General features: G+C 45.2%; 3 protein-coding genes, 2 non-coding genes and 1 pseudogene across 8 annotated transcripts; 4 read left to right on the top strand and 2 right to left on the bottom strand.

Moving 5' to 3' along the window:
- Positions 1–1,121: 1,121 nt before the first annotated feature.
- rpl10 (ribosomal protein L10) lies at positions 1,122–3,383 on the top strand. The gene is made up of 6 exons (XM_030363364.1): positions 1,122–1,293; positions 1,772–1,830; positions 2,110–2,217; positions 2,395–2,533; positions 2,741–2,903; positions 3,167–3,383. Exons 1-6 carry the CDS (start codon positions 1,271–1,273, stop codon positions 3,320–3,322), a joined length of 648 nt encoding a protein of 215 aa, XP_030219224.1. The 5' UTR covers positions 1,122–1,270; the 3' UTR covers positions 3,323–3,383.
- Positions 1,894–2,024, top strand: LOC115553767 (small nucleolar RNA SNORA70). The gene has a single exon (XR_003978504.1). It is a non-coding gene; the product is annotated as a small nucleolar RNA SNORA70 (small nucleolar RNA).
- LOC115553771 (small nucleolar RNA SNORA70) lies at positions 2,937–3,061 on the top strand. The gene has a single exon (XR_003978506.1). It is a non-coding gene; the product is annotated as a small nucleolar RNA SNORA70 (small nucleolar RNA).
- A 2,302-nt stretch (positions 3,384–5,685) lies between the features above and the next one.
- On the bottom strand, positions 5,686–11,768 carry atp6ap1a (ATPase H+ transporting accessory protein 1a). The gene is made up of 11 exons (XM_030363031.1): positions 11,600–11,768; positions 10,967–11,093; positions 10,326–10,400; positions 9,853–10,046; positions 9,560–9,600; positions 9,328–9,413; positions 9,008–9,160; positions 8,158–8,315; positions 7,408–7,458; positions 7,054–7,291; positions 5,686–6,519 (listed from the first exon to the last, which is right to left on the bottom strand). Exons 1-11 carry the CDS (start codon positions 11,719–11,721, stop codon positions 6,310–6,312), a joined length of 1,455 nt encoding a protein of 484 aa, XP_030218891.1. The 5' UTR covers positions 11,722–11,768; the 3' UTR covers positions 5,686–6,309.
- On the top strand, positions 7,524–7,642 carry LOC115553849 (uncharacterized; annotated as a pseudogene).
- A 604-nt stretch (positions 11,769–12,372) lies between the features above and the next one.
- Positions 12,373–17,016, bottom strand: tafazzin (tafazzin, phospholipid-lysophospholipid transacylase). Of its 4 annotated transcripts, XM_030363271.1 has the most exons (11): positions 16,747–16,903; positions 15,984–16,159; positions 15,756–15,884; positions 15,613–15,658; positions 15,430–15,515; positions 14,901–14,981; positions 14,772–14,813; positions 14,545–14,607; positions 14,307–14,359; positions 13,726–13,803; positions 12,373–13,635 (listed from the first exon to the last, which is right to left on the bottom strand). In XM_030363271.1, exons 2-11 carry the CDS (start codon positions 16,093–16,095, stop codon positions 13,534–13,536), a joined length of 792 nt encoding a protein of 263 aa, XP_030219131.1. In that variant the 5' UTR covers positions 16,096–16,159; positions 16,747–16,903; the 3' UTR covers positions 12,373–13,533. The 4 variants fall into 4 exon arrangements, with proteins under 4 accessions (XP_030219131.1, XP_030219116.1, XP_030219140.1 ...); XM_030363256.1 differs by having other exon boundaries at positions 15,756–16,159; XM_030363280.1 differs by lacking the exon at positions 14,772–14,813.
- Positions 17,017–17,870: the final 854 nt, after the last annotated feature.

The raw sequence follows: 17,870 nt of genomic DNA, 5'->3' as shown, positions 1-17,870 counted from the left end.
TATTATTCTGTAAGAATGTTGTTGTTTTTGTAAATGCTTTATCTGCCTCAATATTCAACAGATGTTGGCATGCCATAAATTGTGTAGGTTAAACAATCTTTGCTCAATCAATTTGCTTGTACAAAGATCAAGAAAGGTTCTCATTCTTAAAACATTTGTTCTGCATTAACAAGCGTTTACAGATATAAGATCCCTGCTCCTTTTACAGAATTAGCCAAGTAAGGGCGTTTGGACGAAACTGAACTTTTTGTGATACAATATCGCTCCCTACTGTTAAATTATATATTGCACTCTTAATTCTTCCTTCACATCCCAGTGTTGCCAGTGGGACCTATTACTGCACAGCTCAACATGTGCTAGATGTGAGACAGTTAGCCCCCCCTCAGAGAACAACCCCCCCCCCACACACACACACACACACACACCCCCCCCCCCCCCCCCCCCCCACACACACACACACACACAAACACACACACTGTCACACACACACACACACACACACACACACACACACACACACACACACACACACACACACACACACACACACACACACACACACACACACACACACACACACACACACACACACACTTTTTAAATATATTTTTGAACAAATTTGAACATCTTTATCTGTATTAAAATGTATCTGTAAACTGCAAGTTTAGCCTCCTTTTTGGCTCACCTCTATCTTTACTGAGTTTGCGTCTTTAATGCGCACAGGGGGCTGTTGCGGGGAGGATTTTTATTTTGGTATTTTTCTCACGTCACTGGAGAACTATGGGAAGCGCGCCTCACAGTATGAAAATGCCTGTGCTAGAATACAGAGCACGCAGACAGGATACCTCTCAAAAACCTGACCCAATCTGGCAACACTGGTCACATCTGACTTTTTACTCTGTCGCCCCCTAGAATAATTCACAGTACTTCCCGGCATTCTTTCGAAATGATAAAACAATAGTTATTTGAAATAGGTCAAAATTAAAGCATACATTGACATAGTTGTATATTAAAACTATTTGTTAACAACCCAAATATACATCAAAATAAAAAAAACGATATGTCAATAAAGTTACGTCCTTAGGTTTTCTACCGGATATGAGGCAGCGGAAGTACTGTGGACTTCCTTTCCTCCATTAGGTGAGTGCGTGGTGGCAGCTCCTTCTCCGACACTCGTCCACAAATTGGAATAATAAAAGCGTTTCTGATCTACTTGCCTTGATTTAGCACTCTAACAGATATCGTATTTGTTGCTTTACAGATCGCAACCATGGGCCGCCGTCCAGCCCGGTGGTAAGTAATAAAAGCACTAGAAACACCGCGGTCCGTTTATGTGGGGAAATGGACGCGGCCAGGGCCCTCCATGTGGTCCGCGGCCTGTCGGCTAGCTGGGCTACATGGCCACCCGGCCTACGGCCTTAGTGTAATGTTCATGAAATGGAACTTAAATGGGTATATAAATCCACAAAATAATATGGCCTCGGTTGGTATAACTAAAGTAGTGGCGCTAAGCTAACACATGCTAGCATGTAGCTTCATGACCAAACGCCACGGCATTAGGATGTTAAAAAATTATAAAACCAGGATTCGGGTGACAACCAGTTTTTTGGTATTATGCCATTGTGTAGAAATAAAACGCAAGGGTCTCCTCACATCGGAATCTGATTATCTACCGCAGATGGATATTGAAAATGTCATTGGACGAGTTGTGAGATTGTATTCTGGTGTGGTTCGAAAGCAAGTACACGTTCTAACAGTTTATTTCCTATAGTTACAGATACTGCAAGAACAAGCCATACCCCAAGTCCCGTTTCTGTAGGGGTGTCCCCGGTGAGTAGCTGACTTTGAATCAACCCATCATTCTGGGTCTTGGTCTGTCATGCCAATTCAACATTGCCGTCTAGCTTCCCGGTTCTGCTGCCAGTGCGTTCCGGTGTGCAAAGGCTGCAGACAGCAAGTCTTTGGTTTGTGTATGTCCTCAGCCGGGTGGTGCTGAGTGCTTTAAAGGGACCATTGAGACAGTTTGAGAACGTTTTGGTTTGTCCTCCAACCGTAATTGTAAACAATATTTATAACGATATTATGTTTTCTTTCTTTTGTTTCACTCAGACCCTAAGATCAGAATCTTTGACTTGGGCAGGAAGAAGGCCAAGGTCGATGAGTTCCCTCTGTGTGGGCACATGGTCTCTGACGAGTACGAGCAGCTGTCCTCAGAAGGTGATTGGAGAAGCTGTGAACCATGTTACAAGAAGTATAAAGAGAAAGTTGAGATGGATTTCCAGTGTTCATGGAAATCTATAAAACTGCACATCTAAAGATGTGCTCGAATACAGAGCACACAGGCAGGATACCTGTCAATCAACATGTGACTAAAATGTCCCTCTCTGTGTGCAGCTCTGGAGGCCGCTCGTATCTGCGCCAACAAGTACATGGTGAAGACCTGTGGTAAGGATGGGTTCCACATCCGCGTACGACTCCACCCCTTCCACGTCATCCGCATCAACAAAATGTTGTCCTGTGCTGGAGCTGATAGGTGAGTTCTAAGGTTTGAGATGCTTAAGTGTCCGAGGACATTTAAGCATGGTGATGCCAACAAAGCGAGGCATCGCGTCAATTCAGTCAGGTTATTGGAACCTATAATGTCCCTCCCGGGGTTAAATAGCGTGCATGTCTTCCACAATAGACCTAGTTGTGAATCCAGATGTTGTTCAAGGTGTTCACTGACTGTATTCCTGTGTAGGCTCCAGACCGGGATGCGTGGTGCCTTCGGGAAGCCCCTGGGGACCGTGGCTCGCGTGCGCATCGGACAGGTCATCATGTCTGTGCGCACCAAGGCCAACAACAAGGAACATGTGGTTGAAGCTCTCCGCAGAGCCAAGTTCAAGTTCCCTGGCCGCCAGAAGGTTTGTAATCTTCTGCACCTTTTTGTTCAGATTGTGCAGTCTATTAAGCTGACCATTATGTGTGTCTGGGGTCCAAAGGCTGAATACACTTGAGTCTGGTTTGTGTATGTCCTCAGCCATTCGGTGCTGAGTGCGTTAAAGGGACCATTGAGACAAATCCACAAGAATCTTAGTGTACACTTGATACAATGTGTGGAATAATAGGTGCTCATCTTCCACATGAAAAATTCTACTGATCTAACCTGAATGATCTCTGCCCTCAGATTCACATCTCCAAGAAGTACGGCTTCACCAAGTTCAACGCGACAGACTTCGATCAGATGATGGCTGAGAAGCGTCTGATCTCTGACGGCTGTGGAGTGAAGTACATCCCCAGCCGAGGGCCTCTGACCCGGTGGAAGGCCCTGCACGCCAACTAGAGCTGCTGCTGGCTCTGAGGCCGCATTACCAACCTATTAAAGTGGCTTTGATAACAACCTACCTCTGGTCGTCTTTCCATTGACTCCAACAGTACATCGTTCTCATGGCCCTGCTCGTATTCCTTATTTTTTGCTACCAGACTTATGTTTCTGGCATTGTGAAAAAACCCTAACACTTGACTGATGTGACTTTGGCCGTGGCCTTTTTGGTTTTAGATTTCAGACCTGGCTGAGAAACCAACAGGGTGGATACATGTAGACATTACACCTGGGGGAAAGCAGTTGATTTATTCAGTGGTTTCAACCAATTTACTTTAGAATCTAATTATTTGTTCTGTATTTTTTAGATAATTCATATATTACTTTCCATTCGTTACGAAATGGGTATTGGGAGAGAACGAATTGCACTTTTTGCATTAATCCACGCTAGAGGGAATTCAGAAACACTTCCAAACGAAGATTCAACCTTGATCCAAAGAGCAGTGCGAGTTAAATGCCCATCACTCGTTATTTATCAGCATAGCTCTACTTAAAATACCTTCCTAAACTGACTGTAAAATTAAATTAAGCCATTTTTGCATCACCTATTGTGCAATGGACAGCACAGGCCCAACATTCATTTTGACATGAAGTTAAACAATACTCTAATTGTCATGCAAGACATTTTTATAATGGTGAGGCAGCATGTGTAGATCAAACTAATGCTTTGTTTTGCTAAGGTATGTGTTGGCCATCCTCTGAAAAATACATGGTGGTTGCTGGCTGCTAGACCATTAGACCTTCAATACTAATCTATCACATAGTTATCATGGATGTACCAGGCCTACCGAAATGAAGTAGAGGTCAGATCTTTGCCGGAGAACATGTTGAAGCAAACCATGCTGTCGACCAGAGCCAGCTCATGGTCACTCGAATTAGCTCGGACACTGACAATGTCGGTTAATTTATAAAGGCAAATCGCTGTGACCAATAAAATAGCTTTCTTTCAATTAGCCAACGCAATTTGTATCAAATATGTACAAAAACATTCACCGTGTTAACATTTCTGTCCACGACTATTTTCTGGAATATATCTGATCTAGTAACTCCGGGTATCCAAAGTATTAATGTTTTTAGAAAGTTTAAAGAGGTGACTTGATTTTACGTGAATCATATATATACCCAATATAAAGGTATATGGATACTAGAATATGGTTATTAGAACAGTAATAACAAAAAAACATAAAAAAGCTCTGAATTAGTGTGCTATATAATGTCATAGCATGGAATAATTGATGTGGCTACGACCTCAAAATCCTGCAGTTCAATAAAAAGTCAAAAATCAGAATATATTCGATCTGAGAGTAGACAATCCAGACCTACAGTATATGGCTGACTTCATCCACAGACCTTTAAGGGTTTGAAAACCGGGAGGTGTTTCTTCTCGAACTGCTGGTCATCACCCAGGCAGCCCCTTTCAAAGAGGGGACGCTCCTTCCTTTCACCCTGGAACCTCTGGAGGGGGGGGGGGGGGGGGGGGGGGCGAACATAGACTGAAACATTTCCCTGCAGCCTCGGATCAGGCGTTACCTCCCTCCTGAGACACAGCCAGAAGCTAGGCTTCTCTGGTCTTCTGCCAGTCCGCTCAAGTCTTTCTGCAGCCTGGCTGCAGTGACTCCTGAGTTTCCTTGAGGAACATGAGGGTGGATGTGCTGAAGAAGCCCTTCCAGCGATCCTCCACCGGTACATTACCCCCTAGCCCGCGTGCCTGTTTTCAGCAGCCAGCTGTGAGTACGGTGCTCCTCTCCCCCCTCTTGGAGAAGGTGGACCACGGTGCCGTCGGCCAGAGATGTTATCGTGAGTTCCTTGGGGAACCTCAGCGGCCCCTTTGAGGTCCACCCTCATGTTCCACTCCTTGAGAGGGGAGAGGGGATGTCCTGGACCTCCTTGCACCTTCAGCATGCCCTGCTTGCCTGACAAAGTAGGTTGGTGCTCTGGAGGTGGTGGGATGTCCCCCGGCAGCTTCCTGTCCTTGGCCCTCCTCCTGCGGACGAGGTGCCGTCAGGGACCCCCTTGTAACTGCGACTTGCAGCCTGAAGGTTTGTGTAGAAGGCTGTCATCAGGGGCAAGGGGGGCAGCGCTCTCGCTCGCCGAACCAATGGTAGAGAGCAGTGGACAAATTTAAACTTATGATACGGCTAACTTGAAATATGTCCTTCATTTATATTGCACTTAATAGCCAAGGCATAATATATATCTAATATGCAATTAATTATTACACAGGGTTCCTGGTCCGACAATTAAAGTACAGCTCAGGTAATAAAGAGGGCTGTTTATCGGGACAGGGTTATGACAGTGTTGAATATATGCAAGGGGAGAATCTCTGAGCCGTGATCGTCCTCCACACATTTATTGAGTTTCACAACACAAAACCACATCCAGGACCTCTTAAGTACAGCATTCACCACAATTCATACATCAAAAAAATCAAATACAAATAATACAAAACAACTGGAAGTGCTTTAGATGGGTTGTTTGAGCAAAATAGTACCTGCAACCTTAAGCTAATTTGTAAATCTTCTTGGTTACTTCCAGTTTGTGACTCAAACCTCCCTTGTTACAGGATCACCATTGATACACTATTGTAAACTAGGAATTCCCTTAACAGAGACATCTTGTGTGTTACCTCAATGAGACATTCAAAATAAATAAATAAATACAACTTAAGTTTACACATCAATCAATACTAATGTCAACACAAAAACACCTCAAACAACACATCCAATAAATAGCTATTTTAAGGTATGCTGTATATTTCTGTTCCCCTTAATATACAGTGGTAACCCTCCATGTGGGGAAGGTTGGATCCACACGCCCTGAACACAATGCCCTTATTCAAAACAGCATTTTGTTTTACTCTAGTGTTACACCTAAAGGGAAAGAAGAGGGAATGTAAGCAGGCAGCGCTGGGACGGCCCTCGATGGCCCTGGGCGGCCCGGAGGCGAGATCACTCCGTCAGGGGCACCGAGATGGCGGGGCCCTTGGGGTCGTCGAAGCGGTCCATGGTGCGGAGCTGCATGATCATGTGCAGGCCGTAGGTGAGCACGAGCACCATGAGCAGGCTGCTCATCAGGCCCATCCAGATGCCCGGGGTGAAAAAGCCTGCACAGTCGCTGGCGTAGGAGAAGTCCTGTCCCGAGACGTTGAAGCCCTGGATCTGTAGTGAGGTCAAAGGCATGCAAGGGCTTTAAAAGACCCTCTTACTGACAGCTCTGTTGGGAGGAATACAACCACGTGCGATCACAGCAGCCAGATTCATCGCCTGATGAGAAAAGGACCTCAAACTCCCCCTTAACAGAATCATCCCCCCTGGACTCACTTTTTCCACAACCATTGCATATCGCACACGTCCTCCACATTGTAAATACTGTTTGTACAGTATATCTTCAATTTATCTGTTTATAGGAGGTACTGGAATTTGTACATCATCCCACATTTTACTTTTTACATATTGAGTATTTAATAGTGTAATATCTGATATGTATATATATTTTGTATGCAACTTTTTATACTATGATCTCTTTATTACGTACTTTGGCAATGTGAATGTTTGTTTCTCATACCAATAAAGTGCTTTTGAATTCAATTGATTTGAGATGGAGGAGGGAAGGTAGACGAAAGAGTCGTCGTCATACTCCAGCTTCCTTCCCTTTTGACCCTGTGCTACCGCGGCGTCTCTCCCGGGGCGTACCTGGAAGTCCTCAAAGGAGACCCTCCATTGGTTGGCGGGGTCCTTGGCCGAGCGGGGGAACAGGGACGGCCAGCGGAAGCTGCTGACCGCGTCGCAGCGGTAGGAGTACTCGGCGGGGGCGTAGATGCTGCGGCTGCCGTTGAAGGTGGCTTTGGTCCCGTCGTACTCCAGCTCCACCTGGTCCATGGTGAACCAGCGGCGGGCCGACACTGAGTAGTGGCGCTGGCTCATGGCGAAGCTGTAGGACACACGCACGCACGATCAGTCGCACAATGTTGGATTACAAAACTCCAACCATGAGGGTGGAATAAATGAAGAGGTGTCTCTACAAGCACCGGGGGTTTTCTCACTCACATCAGTTTGAAGTTACGATGGCCGAGCACATCTTCGTAGTTCAGAACCAGCCTGACAAGAAGCAGCCGGGGCAGCAGATGGAAGGGGAGAGAGAAGAACCAAACATTTGAATAACATTTGACGGCCTTGCCACCATGGACACGCCCAAACTCGTCTGATCTCGGAAGCTAAGCATGGTCGGGCCTGGTTAGCACTTGGATGGGAGACCGCCTGGGAATACCAGGTGCTGTAAGTGGTGTCGGGTGGTGGCCAATAGGAGGCCCTCTTCCCTCTGGCCTTAACATCAATCCCGACGCCCCAGTGCAGTGACGGGGACACTGTGCTGTGGAAGGCGCTGTCCTTCGGAGGAGACGTAATACCGAGGTCCTGACTCACTGAGGTCATAAAAGATCCCAGGGCACTTATCGCAAAAGATTAAGGGTTTCCCCAGTGTCCTGGCCCTACCAGGCTCATTCAATCTTTTTTGCTGACTCATTAATTCCCTCACTCTCCACCTTAAGCTGGTGTGTGGTGAGCGTTCTGGCGCCGATTGGCTGCCGTGCATCACCCAAGTGGGTGCTACATACTGGTGGTGGTTAGTGAGGTCCCCCCTTCAGTGTAAAGCGTCTTTGAGTGTCTAGAAAGGCGCTATATAAATTCTATATATATTATTCTATATAAATATTATTTAAAACAACACACTTGATTAAATAAAGCAGTCATTTAGCACTTTACGGATTAAACCAAACTCTAGAAGCCGCCCCCTTCTACCTGGCCTTGGTCTGGTCACACATTGAGCCGTGGAGTTTGGGAGTGACCCCTTCCCCAAACGTGGAGGGCGTGAGGTCGTGGTCGTCCCAGCGCCCGCCCCTCAGGATGCTCACAGACAGCCCAGTGGCCCACAGCAGGATGCAGGTGTTCTCCCGCTCCTGGACACAACACACATATTAGAGAACACAAACAGAGGGCGTACGAGGAAGAGAGAGAGAGAGAGAGAGAGAGAGAGAGAGAGAGAGAGAGAGAGAGAGAGAGAGAGAGAGAGAGAGAGAGAGAGAGAGAGAGAGAGAGAGAGAGAGAGAGAGAGAGAGAGAGAGAGAGAGAGAGAGAGAGAGAGAGAGAGAGAGAGAGAGAGAGAGAGAGAGAGAGAGAGAGAGAGAGAGAGAGAGAGAGAGAGAGAGAGAGAGAGAGAGAGAGAGAGAGAGAGAGAGAGAAAACAACAATAATATCAAGAATGGATTAGTGAGCCTATTAAAACAGGTCAATGTGTTAATCACACTAAGCTACACCAGGTCTCCTCAGACAGATTGGTTAGTCCTACTCTTATTTCATCACAACTATGCTTCTACTGACTCCATGATGTTTTTGTTAAGCTGAATACCTTAGATTGATATAATTCCATTTTCTAAAAGTGAGAAAAAAATCAAAAGGAGAGTTGACATTGGTTCAGATTCAGAATGTTCACTTACAAAAAAATGTATTTACATAGTTGTATTCAATCAAACAAAGGCCATGATGTAAGAGATCAGCCATTACAGTAGGTACATCAACTGTCCAATGGAAAAGACAACATGGGGTAATGTAATGAGGACAGAGCCACTTGGTTTCAGACGAAACGGCTCACCTTGAACTCCACCGGGCCGTAGACCCCGGCCTTCTCCTTGACCTTGCGCTTCCTCTCCCTCTCCTGCTCCCTCTCCTTGTGACTGGCCCTGGCCTGCAGCAAGGAACGGCCCCCGCCCGCCCCCACCTCCAGGGACAGCGCTGCTGCTGCCTCCTGCACAACCACAAAGTCACACCAACACAGTGAGACGTCCCATGGAAGGATGGCCCATGATGTGGTCAACGCTGCCATGACATGTAGGGTCCTTCCTCCAAGCGGTTCATAAAGCAGCACTGCAGGCCGGGACGCTAGGACCCTGCACGGTGGCCTGATGCTCTCACCTGTGAGGGCTGCAGGGCTGTGTAGATGGCCAGATAGGGGACCGACTGGGTCTTCATGATGCTCAACACCTGGCCGATCACCTCATCTAGGCACAAATATTTGATTCAATTAAATGCCGATGTCTCATAGATGTCTCTAATTCACCTTACAAATACCTTAGCTGCGGTTGTTAATGATAATTGTGATAATGAAAGGACAAGATAATGCACTTGACTATAAATAAGCACCCACCATTGCCACTAAGGATCTCCTTTGCAGACATCAGATCTGACCTGCAAGACAAAGAAAGCCAAAGTAAACTCACTCACAAGTTGAGACTCTGTTTCCATTTACACGACCAGACACAAACAAGTTTTACAGATGCCACAAGCAGAAGAAAAATCTCTTTGGCCTCTTATGCAAACCAATCATAACAAGTGTGTGTGAGTGTCTGTGTGTGTGTGTGTGTGTGTGTGTGTGTGTGTGTGTGTGTGTGTGTGTGTGTGTGTGTGTGTGTGTGCGTGTGCGTGTGTGCGTGCTCTTACCCAGTGCCATAGGGCAGCCTAAAGACCAGCAAGGCCGGCGAAGACGAGTTGAGCCTCAACTGGCCAAGCGTTTCAGCATCCATATAAAGAGGGGAGGTCTCAAGTTGGTCCTGCAACGCTCCGATCACTGCGTTGGAGCCTGGCCAGGAAACAGCAGGCAGCACCAGAGGGGACGGCGAGGATAACAGCGCCCCCTGCAGGACATGGGAGGAAAGACAAAGCCAACACAGTGACAACACAGTAATAAATGTCAGAAGCGTATTGAACAGAGTGTAAAGGACAAATAGTATTCAACCAGCTCTCTGATTTTAATGATAACTAACAACGGATCAATAAAACTAAATAGGTTTTAGTTGGCTAGCCCTAAACATTTGTGTGAAGTGTCAAAGTGGTAACATTGGTTTACCTTAACATCAAGATTATACACAGATCAGGATCACAATTCACACAGGACGAGTGGGAACGCATCTTACCTCAAGATTTCGGAAAGCAGAGTCCTGCTTGTTTCCAAAAGCCCCCCCGTAGATAGTGAAGTCCTCAATGCTCATCTGACGATGAACAGAAAGCAGAAACACATTTAATATGACTTAACCTCTGGCTCTGTTCAAAAACGAATGAAGGATATACCTCAGAATCAGACAGGAACATTCACAAAACTACCGGTATGTTGATAGTCCTCATCTAGCCTTCCCTGGTATTAGTGTCCCTGGTCCTCATCTAGCACACCCTAGTATAAGTTTGCCTGGTCCCCATTTAGTATACCCTGGTATGAGTGTCCCTAGTCCTGACCGTACCCTGGTATAAGTGTCCCTAGTCCTGACCGTACCCTGGTATGAGTGTCCCTAGTCCTGACCGTATCCTGGTATGAGTGTCCCTAGTCCTGACCGTACTCTGGTATGAGTGTCCCTAGTCCTGACCGTACTCTGGTATGAGTGTCCCTAGTCCTGACCGTACCCTGGTATGAGTGTCCCTAGTCCTGACCGTACCCTGGCATGAGTGTCCCTAGTCCTGACCATACCCTGGTATGAGTGTCCCTAGTCCTGACCGTATCCTGGTATGAGTGTCCCTAGTCTTGACCGTACCCTGGTATGAGTGTCCCTAGTTCTGACCGTACCTTGTCCTGGAGGAAGAGCAGTACATTCCGCGGGCCTGACCCGAGGGCTGTGTGCAGGTAGGCATCCAGCTGGTCCCGTCCCACGATGTGACCCGCGGCGGGGGGAGACTGGGACGGCAGGGAGGTCCTGGTGGACAGAGAACCATCAATGTCAGCAAAAATTCAATAAAATGTATTTCTATTGATTTTATATATATATATATATATATATATATATATATATATATCCCCTACTACCAGGGGGAATCGAGAGTGCAATGGGGGTCATAATTGGCAAACATACATACAGTACAAACAAACATAGATACAGGAAAAACATGCATACCTACATACATAACATTTTTAATCGGTGATGGGCTGCTGGCTGGTTAACCATAGACAACAAGACCACACTTGACAGTTTATACGTTGGCATTTTCATAATTCGATTATTAATAAGCACCAATAATGTATAAAACAAATGAATCTAATGTAATGGTTACATAACGGGCTCGGTACTCGAAAGGTTACAAATAATATAATATTGAGGCAGTGCAGACTGCGTTCGTTCTTGAGGCGTTATGAGTTAGCCCGCCGCTAGCTGCTGCACACAGCGAAGGTCACTAGAGGACATAAATACACAACGACACCCACCCTTCGCTGGTCCACAGCATTAAGGGCACCTGCTCATCGCATCTCCCCGTATTCAAAAGGGTGAATAAAACGGCAAACGACGCCGAGATGCTGGAGAAGAGCCGCATCTTCCTGGTCGCCATCTTCAGAACGCACTTGACACAGGGGACGTCACTACAGGTCACGTGGTACCGGAGGATCCATCCATCCTCCGAGTTATCTATTCATCCTCCGAGTTATCTGTGTACTGTTCAGATCGTGGGATAGACCAACACAATCCCGATGATAGATCTGGGTTATAGCAACTATATAGTACACAAAGGTTGACTTATTTGGAGCAAAATCCTAAATTTTCGCACTAGGCTCCCAAAACGTAGGCTACGTTGCATACGCAACGCAGTACCACAAAGTTGCAGTGGGTAGTAACACGGCCCCATCCTTCCTACCAATTTCAGCCCAAAACACATTTTTTTCTAATTGTCTAACTGTGGGTTCCTTTGCTCTTTACCATTATAGGTGTAACGCTGAGGAGGAATCAGCTGAGCCTCACTTGTTTTGTTGTCAAGTCCCAGGGTGTTGCTGCGGACAGCCCTCTGCTGGCTCCTGACAGTACAAGTCTGTTCTCCGCAAGAACACAAGTTTGTTCTCCCCAAGAGCACACGTTTGTTCTCCCAAGCACACAAGTCTGTTCTTTAAATTGTTGGTATGGAGAAAAGCCTGAAAAAAAGAAACACACAAAAAAAAACCTTTCTCCTTGCAAAAAGATACCACAAAAAACAACAACTTCGAAAACATCTGGTCAAATTCTTTATTGGCAAATGTATTTAGTGTGGCAATAATAAGGCAATATGTTGGTCAAGTACCCCAGACCCTAGCTCTAACTAGGGAAAGCACTACAATATAGGGGTCAACAAATCTATTCAAAAGGGGTGCACAACACATATCTAAAAGGAGATGGTATTGTTACCGTTTGGTTTACTACAACTTTTGTTGACCAAACAGATGGATACTGTCCAGCAATAATTGAGATACTAGATTGTGTGTGGTTGATTCAGCTGCCAGACGAGATAGCATGAGAAGATAGCATGAGAAAATACCACAAGTAATTTAATGACCCCCTTCAGAGTATGTTCATCACTACATCTTTCAAAACACCATCCTTACATTCTTTCTCAACGTATGGACTTCTCTTCAGTTCATCATTAAATAAAGCCGTCATTCCCTTGTGTGATTGAATACATCTCACTAAGGGTGCAGGCAAACAGCAGCCCAGTAAGAAACGTCATGTGACGCAAGAGGTAACCCTACACATGCTTCAAGTTTAAACACAACTAACCATCTTCTTTTCCAGCAATTATAATGAAGCAATTCACGTAGTTGTTACAATATTGACTGGTGTGAAGAAAATGAATCATGTACATTTTTTCCAATCAATTATTTTGAATATAATAATATATAATAATAATAAAAAACATCAGAACTGCTACTCAGAAAGTATTGTTTATCAACTGATTTGCAAAATGAACCATATTGCAAAAAATGTACAGTTTATATATAAAAGATCTCCTTGAAGATGGCCAGGTGGCTACCTGGTAGGCAAGTACCTGGTAGGCAAGTACCTGGTAGGCATGTACCTGGTAGGCATGTACCTGGTAGGCATGTACCTGGTAGGCATGTACCTGGTAGGCATGTACCTGGTAGGCATGCACCTGGTAGGCATGTCCCAGGTAGCGGTAAACGTCGTAATCAAATGTGGTACTAGCACTTCCAAACTTCCTGAGTAGTAATTGTTCTGCATGGCTTGGTCGCCTGGCGGTGAACCAAGCCTATGGTCCATAGAGGCACCAGGTACCAGTGTTTGATCTGAGGAGGGAGGCCTGCATCAGCCTCAGTGTGCTCACTGGTCTTCATCTGGTCTCCCCAAGGCCGTGCAGCGTGCTCCTCAAGGAGGGGTCCTAAGATCTGGTCTGTATTTGCCCATGGAGCGCCTCGGCCTGGGCTTTCAGACTGTGGAACTCCCCCTGGATGAAATCAGTCAGGACCTTTCGCATCACCAACTAAGGAAGGCAAGATGAAAAGAACACATCGGCATTTGTTCCTTTATTTATTTTTTCCTGAGGCGGTGTTAGACCTTGTTTGACCTTCACCTGGCTCTGGTTTTCTGCCCTAAGCGTCTCCAGAAGGTCTCCCACACTGAAAGCCTTCCCCACCAGCACCGTGATCTTCTGGAAAAACAGGAACGAAGCAACTTAGTTTACTTAGTCATCTGATTCACCTGTAAACCACCTGCTCGAGCTCATTTACAAAGTCGTATGATTCACCTGTTCTACACTGCGAATGGAATCATGTGTTCAGTCAACACCCTTGAAATAAAGCCTTGAGTCCTGTCGGATCAAATTCCATTCCTCTGTGGTTTGGTGCTAATGGCCTGCTTTACTTAATAATAATAATAAACCATACCAAGCGCTAAACTGCTTTGGAATAGTCTGTTGACAATACGACAGTATTAAACAAACTGGACAGTGCATTTTCTCTAAATGAAGAACCAACAATTGCCCCTAGAGTTTGATAAGAAAGATGGGTCTGCTGTATTTTCCCCAGCACGCTTTCACACCATTGCTCTGATTGGTTGTCGGCCCATCAAATGGCGCCCATATTTTGGTGTGTGCTTGCTGATAACTCCCTATGGAAATCCTAATGAACTTAGAGGATCCAGAGAGCAGCTTACCTTCCCGGTCAGAGGGATGTATGGTGCCACATTTGGCAGAACGTCACTCATACCTAGAGACCGAGAGGAGAGAGGCCAATAGCTAAACTCAAGTCTTCATATTCATTTCATATATTCACCTGCCGCTATTTTCGAAAAATATTCTGTTTTAATGCATGTCCTTTTTACTTTTACTGTGAAAACAGGATTTCCATTTCCAACCAATCAGAAAGATGTTTTTTAACGAGATGTGACTGACCGACGTGCCACAGAGGTAATATGATGGGGTTAACGGAGCACTCTGCTATCAGCCGACCCACACCTGCAAACAGCAAATCATTAACATATCACCAGACACCAGTTATTACACAGTATTTCTAAAATAATAATAAGACAAACTAAAACCACGATAAACATTAGAGCCACAGTCTGCTTTAAAAAGACTGAAGAGAGAACCGAAAGGATACAAATAACGTTCAAACACACCCCATTTGATCCGGATCAGCTCTTCAGTCATGTTGATCTTACCTATTAGATAAACAAAGGCAAGTGAAAGACGGTGTCAGGAGGAAAACATCAAGACAAAAGAGAGATATTCATAGCAGGGCTCCTTACCCTCTGGGAAGATGTGCACCCATTCCCCTTTATTCAGGCGTTCCAGGATGAAATCCATGCCCTTCTGGTAAACTCCATCCCCTGGAACCAGAAATACGCCTCCGTTACATCAAGACCTACATCGAGACCCTTATTGAGTAGAGCAGGCTGTTGATATGGGAGTACATGACATCATCACAAGGATTATGGGTATTATAACATTGCAATAAATCTTACATTTTGTTTTTTCTCTGTATCAGTAATGATGTGATTAACTTGATTAACATGAAAATCTATTAAGGTGAACAACTGTTACAAATAGTGGTACTAACCCATCATATAAGCACTTTGATATGATGGGACATAGGCTAACTGTCCATATCAAAATCAATATTTTTTAAACTAAGAAACACTACTTTATAACAACTATATTAAGTAAAGTTGTGCACATAAAGGTGCTAGCATATCTACATACACTGACTCCTAACATCAAGGGGTCAGTAGACAGAGACGGAAGCTCTGACCCCCCCCCCCCCCCCCCCCCCCTCACCTCGACACACAGGAACACACTTGCCACGACTGAAGAATCGGGAGTGGAGCTCTTTAGTGAAACAGATGTCTGATGCTGCTGGAGTCCTGCCCAATGGAAAGCCACAAACATTAAAAATCAACCAACAACCATAGACTACCGTGTGTGTGATATACAATGGGAGCTCAATAAAGTCTTACTAACCATCGCATCTTCCTGAAGTTCCATAGCTGCCTTGGCCGCAGCAGGCCTATCACACAAATGTTTCGTCACATTTTTTTAATTTTCCTGAGCATGAGAGAATCTCAATGTCTATCTTCAGTGTCCTACTTTTTCTGTGTCCTTACCCCAGATGTGTGGGTCGTCCATACAGGACTGGTGATTGGACAGTGTGATCAGGGGTGTGCCCGCGGGCCGCTGGTCCACCAGGTCTAACAGAGCTTCTCCGTTATGGACCGTCAGGTAGTTCATGTACTCTACAAGAAGACGTTGGGAACAATGAGCACCCTTTCCTTTCTCAGTGTGTGTGTGTGTGTGTGTGTGTGTGTGTGTGTGTGTGTGTGAGGAAAACATACTTGTCCAGAAGTAGGAGTACGACCCCACCATGCCCATAATCAGCGAGCCAGAGATCCTCCAGCCCAGAGGAGGGCACTGTGGGAACGGCCATCTCACGTCCAGGGGCATCATAGAACACAGCGTCCGACGGACGACACTACATCCATCCACCTCGCCCAGGGAGGTTCTTCAGACCCTTCAAACAGTGGTCAGTGTTCAGCCATCAAACTCGTTAATAATGCACCCAAGGAGTCACCTCTTACAGAAAAACTGAATAACGTGGGAGAAACCAGGATTTCAATCCACACACTCCTCAGATTAAGTATTGTAGACATGAGCAGATACGCGGTTTTAAGAGTTCGTTTCGTGTTTAAAGATTAATTAAATCTCCAGAAATACAGAGAGGGGGTCAAATCAGAACAGGTTAAGTCAGGTGTGGCCAGGTGAACGTGTTAAAGAGCTTGAGTAATGTTGCGATAACGTTAGCACCCAGAAGAGATCTTGTGCCCTGGTCATCAGCAGTTGATCGAGTGTTAGATATCTGACAGCAGAAGATTATGGGGATTAAATGTGCATCACAACTCTGTGGGCATCGGCCATTGCGTTACATATTATAAATACAACACTTTAACTCAAACCAGCTGCAATTACATCGCTAATGTAGATCATCCACAAATCCGCCTTAAGACTACCACATCTCTGTGATCGTTTTGAATGTTTAATCTCTTTGTTGTCATGACACTATGAGGGGGAGGAGATATAAGTTAGAGATATGAGGCTCACCTCTCAGAGATCAGGATGCGGAGTGGACCCGACCGCTCCAGGTCAGAAGGTCCAACCCGGAACTCCACGAGGACCCGGGGACTGTGGGGGTTGTAGTTTTTAGATTTCGAAGGTTCGCTACCCGGAAGCGAACTTTTCCACATCTAGCCAGACTGCATTTACCATGCCCTTAGACAGTGGATTCTGAACAGAGGTATCAAAAGTACACACTTCCCATATTCAAGTAGGCCTAGTTGGCCAATACATATTTGTACACCAAACTACTGGTAAAATTAAATACAGCTGCTTTATTCAAGTAACAGTAAGAAAGTGTAGTCTCCGATTTGTACTGCAAATATAAAAGTATAAAGTACTATAGCATTTTTGAAGGGTGATTTTACAGTTGTTCCTGCTATGTTTATATCTCAAGATGTTATTTTTTTTGCTCATTTCTCCAAGTAAAAAACAAAAAAAACATGAGATCTCAATTCAACATGACTATATTTTTCAACACAAATTTTTCCTTGGCACCATAATAATTTATTCCCCATACCATTTCAACAAATGATCAGGCTATTCAAGAAGGATACACTTATAGAGTGTTGTTTTTGAAGAAGGTATAGCCAAAGTGTATGGCTCAATATGGTAAATGGAAAATGTCTTTCCGATTTCCTCACAGCGAGTGTACAGTAGAGTTCTAAATCGTCCAGTTGAGTTGCAGGCAACCCGCCTAACCCTTACAGAGTAGGGCGGATCTTGGCGTGGCTATTGTAGGATTTGTAAATTCTCTACCAGTAACACCATAGATATATGTCGCATTGGCTTCTTCTAAGCATGGGTCAACAATGCCGCCATCTTGCGGCGGGGTTTTTATGGGTTGGACCGTCTAGTTTATAACATGATAAACAAGATTCTGGTTTATAACGTTATAAACTAGAGACTTGTTTCTAACGTTATCAATTAGAGTCTAGTTTATAATGTTATAAACTAGGTTCCATGCAAAGTTAAAAAAGGGTCAGCCATTCAGGAGTAACACAGTAGGCTTAGATATAGTGACCAGTGACCGCTGCCAGCAAGCTGTTGGGTAGTAATTTAAACAGCCTGGAACACACCTACAGAGAGAGTACTGAGTTAAGCAGACAACA

This window comes from Gadus morhua, chromosome 1 (genome assembly GCF_902167405.1).
Source record: "Gadus morhua chromosome 1, gadMor3.0, whole genome shotgun sequence".
NCBI lineage: Eukaryota > Metazoa > Chordata > Actinopteri > Gadiformes > Gadidae > Gadus > Gadus morhua.
Note: the sequence above shows the minus strand (reverse complement) of the source record. Positions and strands in the feature narration are given on the sequence as shown.

Coding starts and splice junctions, on each gene's coding strand:
- rpl10 (XM_030363364.1), top strand. CDS start 1,271: ATGGGCCGCCGTCCAGCCCGGTG. Junction 1,831..2,109: donor TTTCTGTAGGGGTGTCCCCG/GTGAGTAGCTGA, acceptor TGTTTCACTCAG/ACCCTAAGATCAGAATCTTT. Junction 2,218..2,394: donor CGAGCAGCTGTCCTCAGAAG/GTGATTGGAGAA, acceptor CTCTGTGTGCAG/CTCTGGAGGCCGCTCGTATC.
- atp6ap1a (XM_030363031.1), bottom strand. CDS start 11,721: ATGGCGACCAGGAAGATGCGGCTCTTCTCCAGCATCTCGGCGTCGTTT. Junction 9,161..9,327: donor CAGCCCTGCAGCCCTCACAG/GTGAGAGCATCA, acceptor GTGGTTGTGCAG/GAGGCAGCAGCAGCGCTGTC. Junction 7,292..7,407: donor CATCGTAACTTCAAACTGAT/GTGAGTGAGAAA, acceptor TGTGTCCTACAG/CTTCGCCATGAGCCAGCGCC.
- tafazzin (XM_030363256.1), bottom strand. CDS start 16,095: ATGATGCCCCTGGACGTGAGATGGCCGTTCCCACAGTGCCCTCCTCTG. Junction 15,659..15,755: donor GGACGACCCACACATCTGGG/GTAAGGACACAG, acceptor TTTGTGTGATAG/GCCTGCTGCGGCCAAGGCAG. Junction 13,804..14,306: donor ACATCCCTCTGACCGGGAAG/GTAAGCTGCTCT, acceptor CTGTTTTTCCAG/AAGATCACGGTGCTGGTGGG.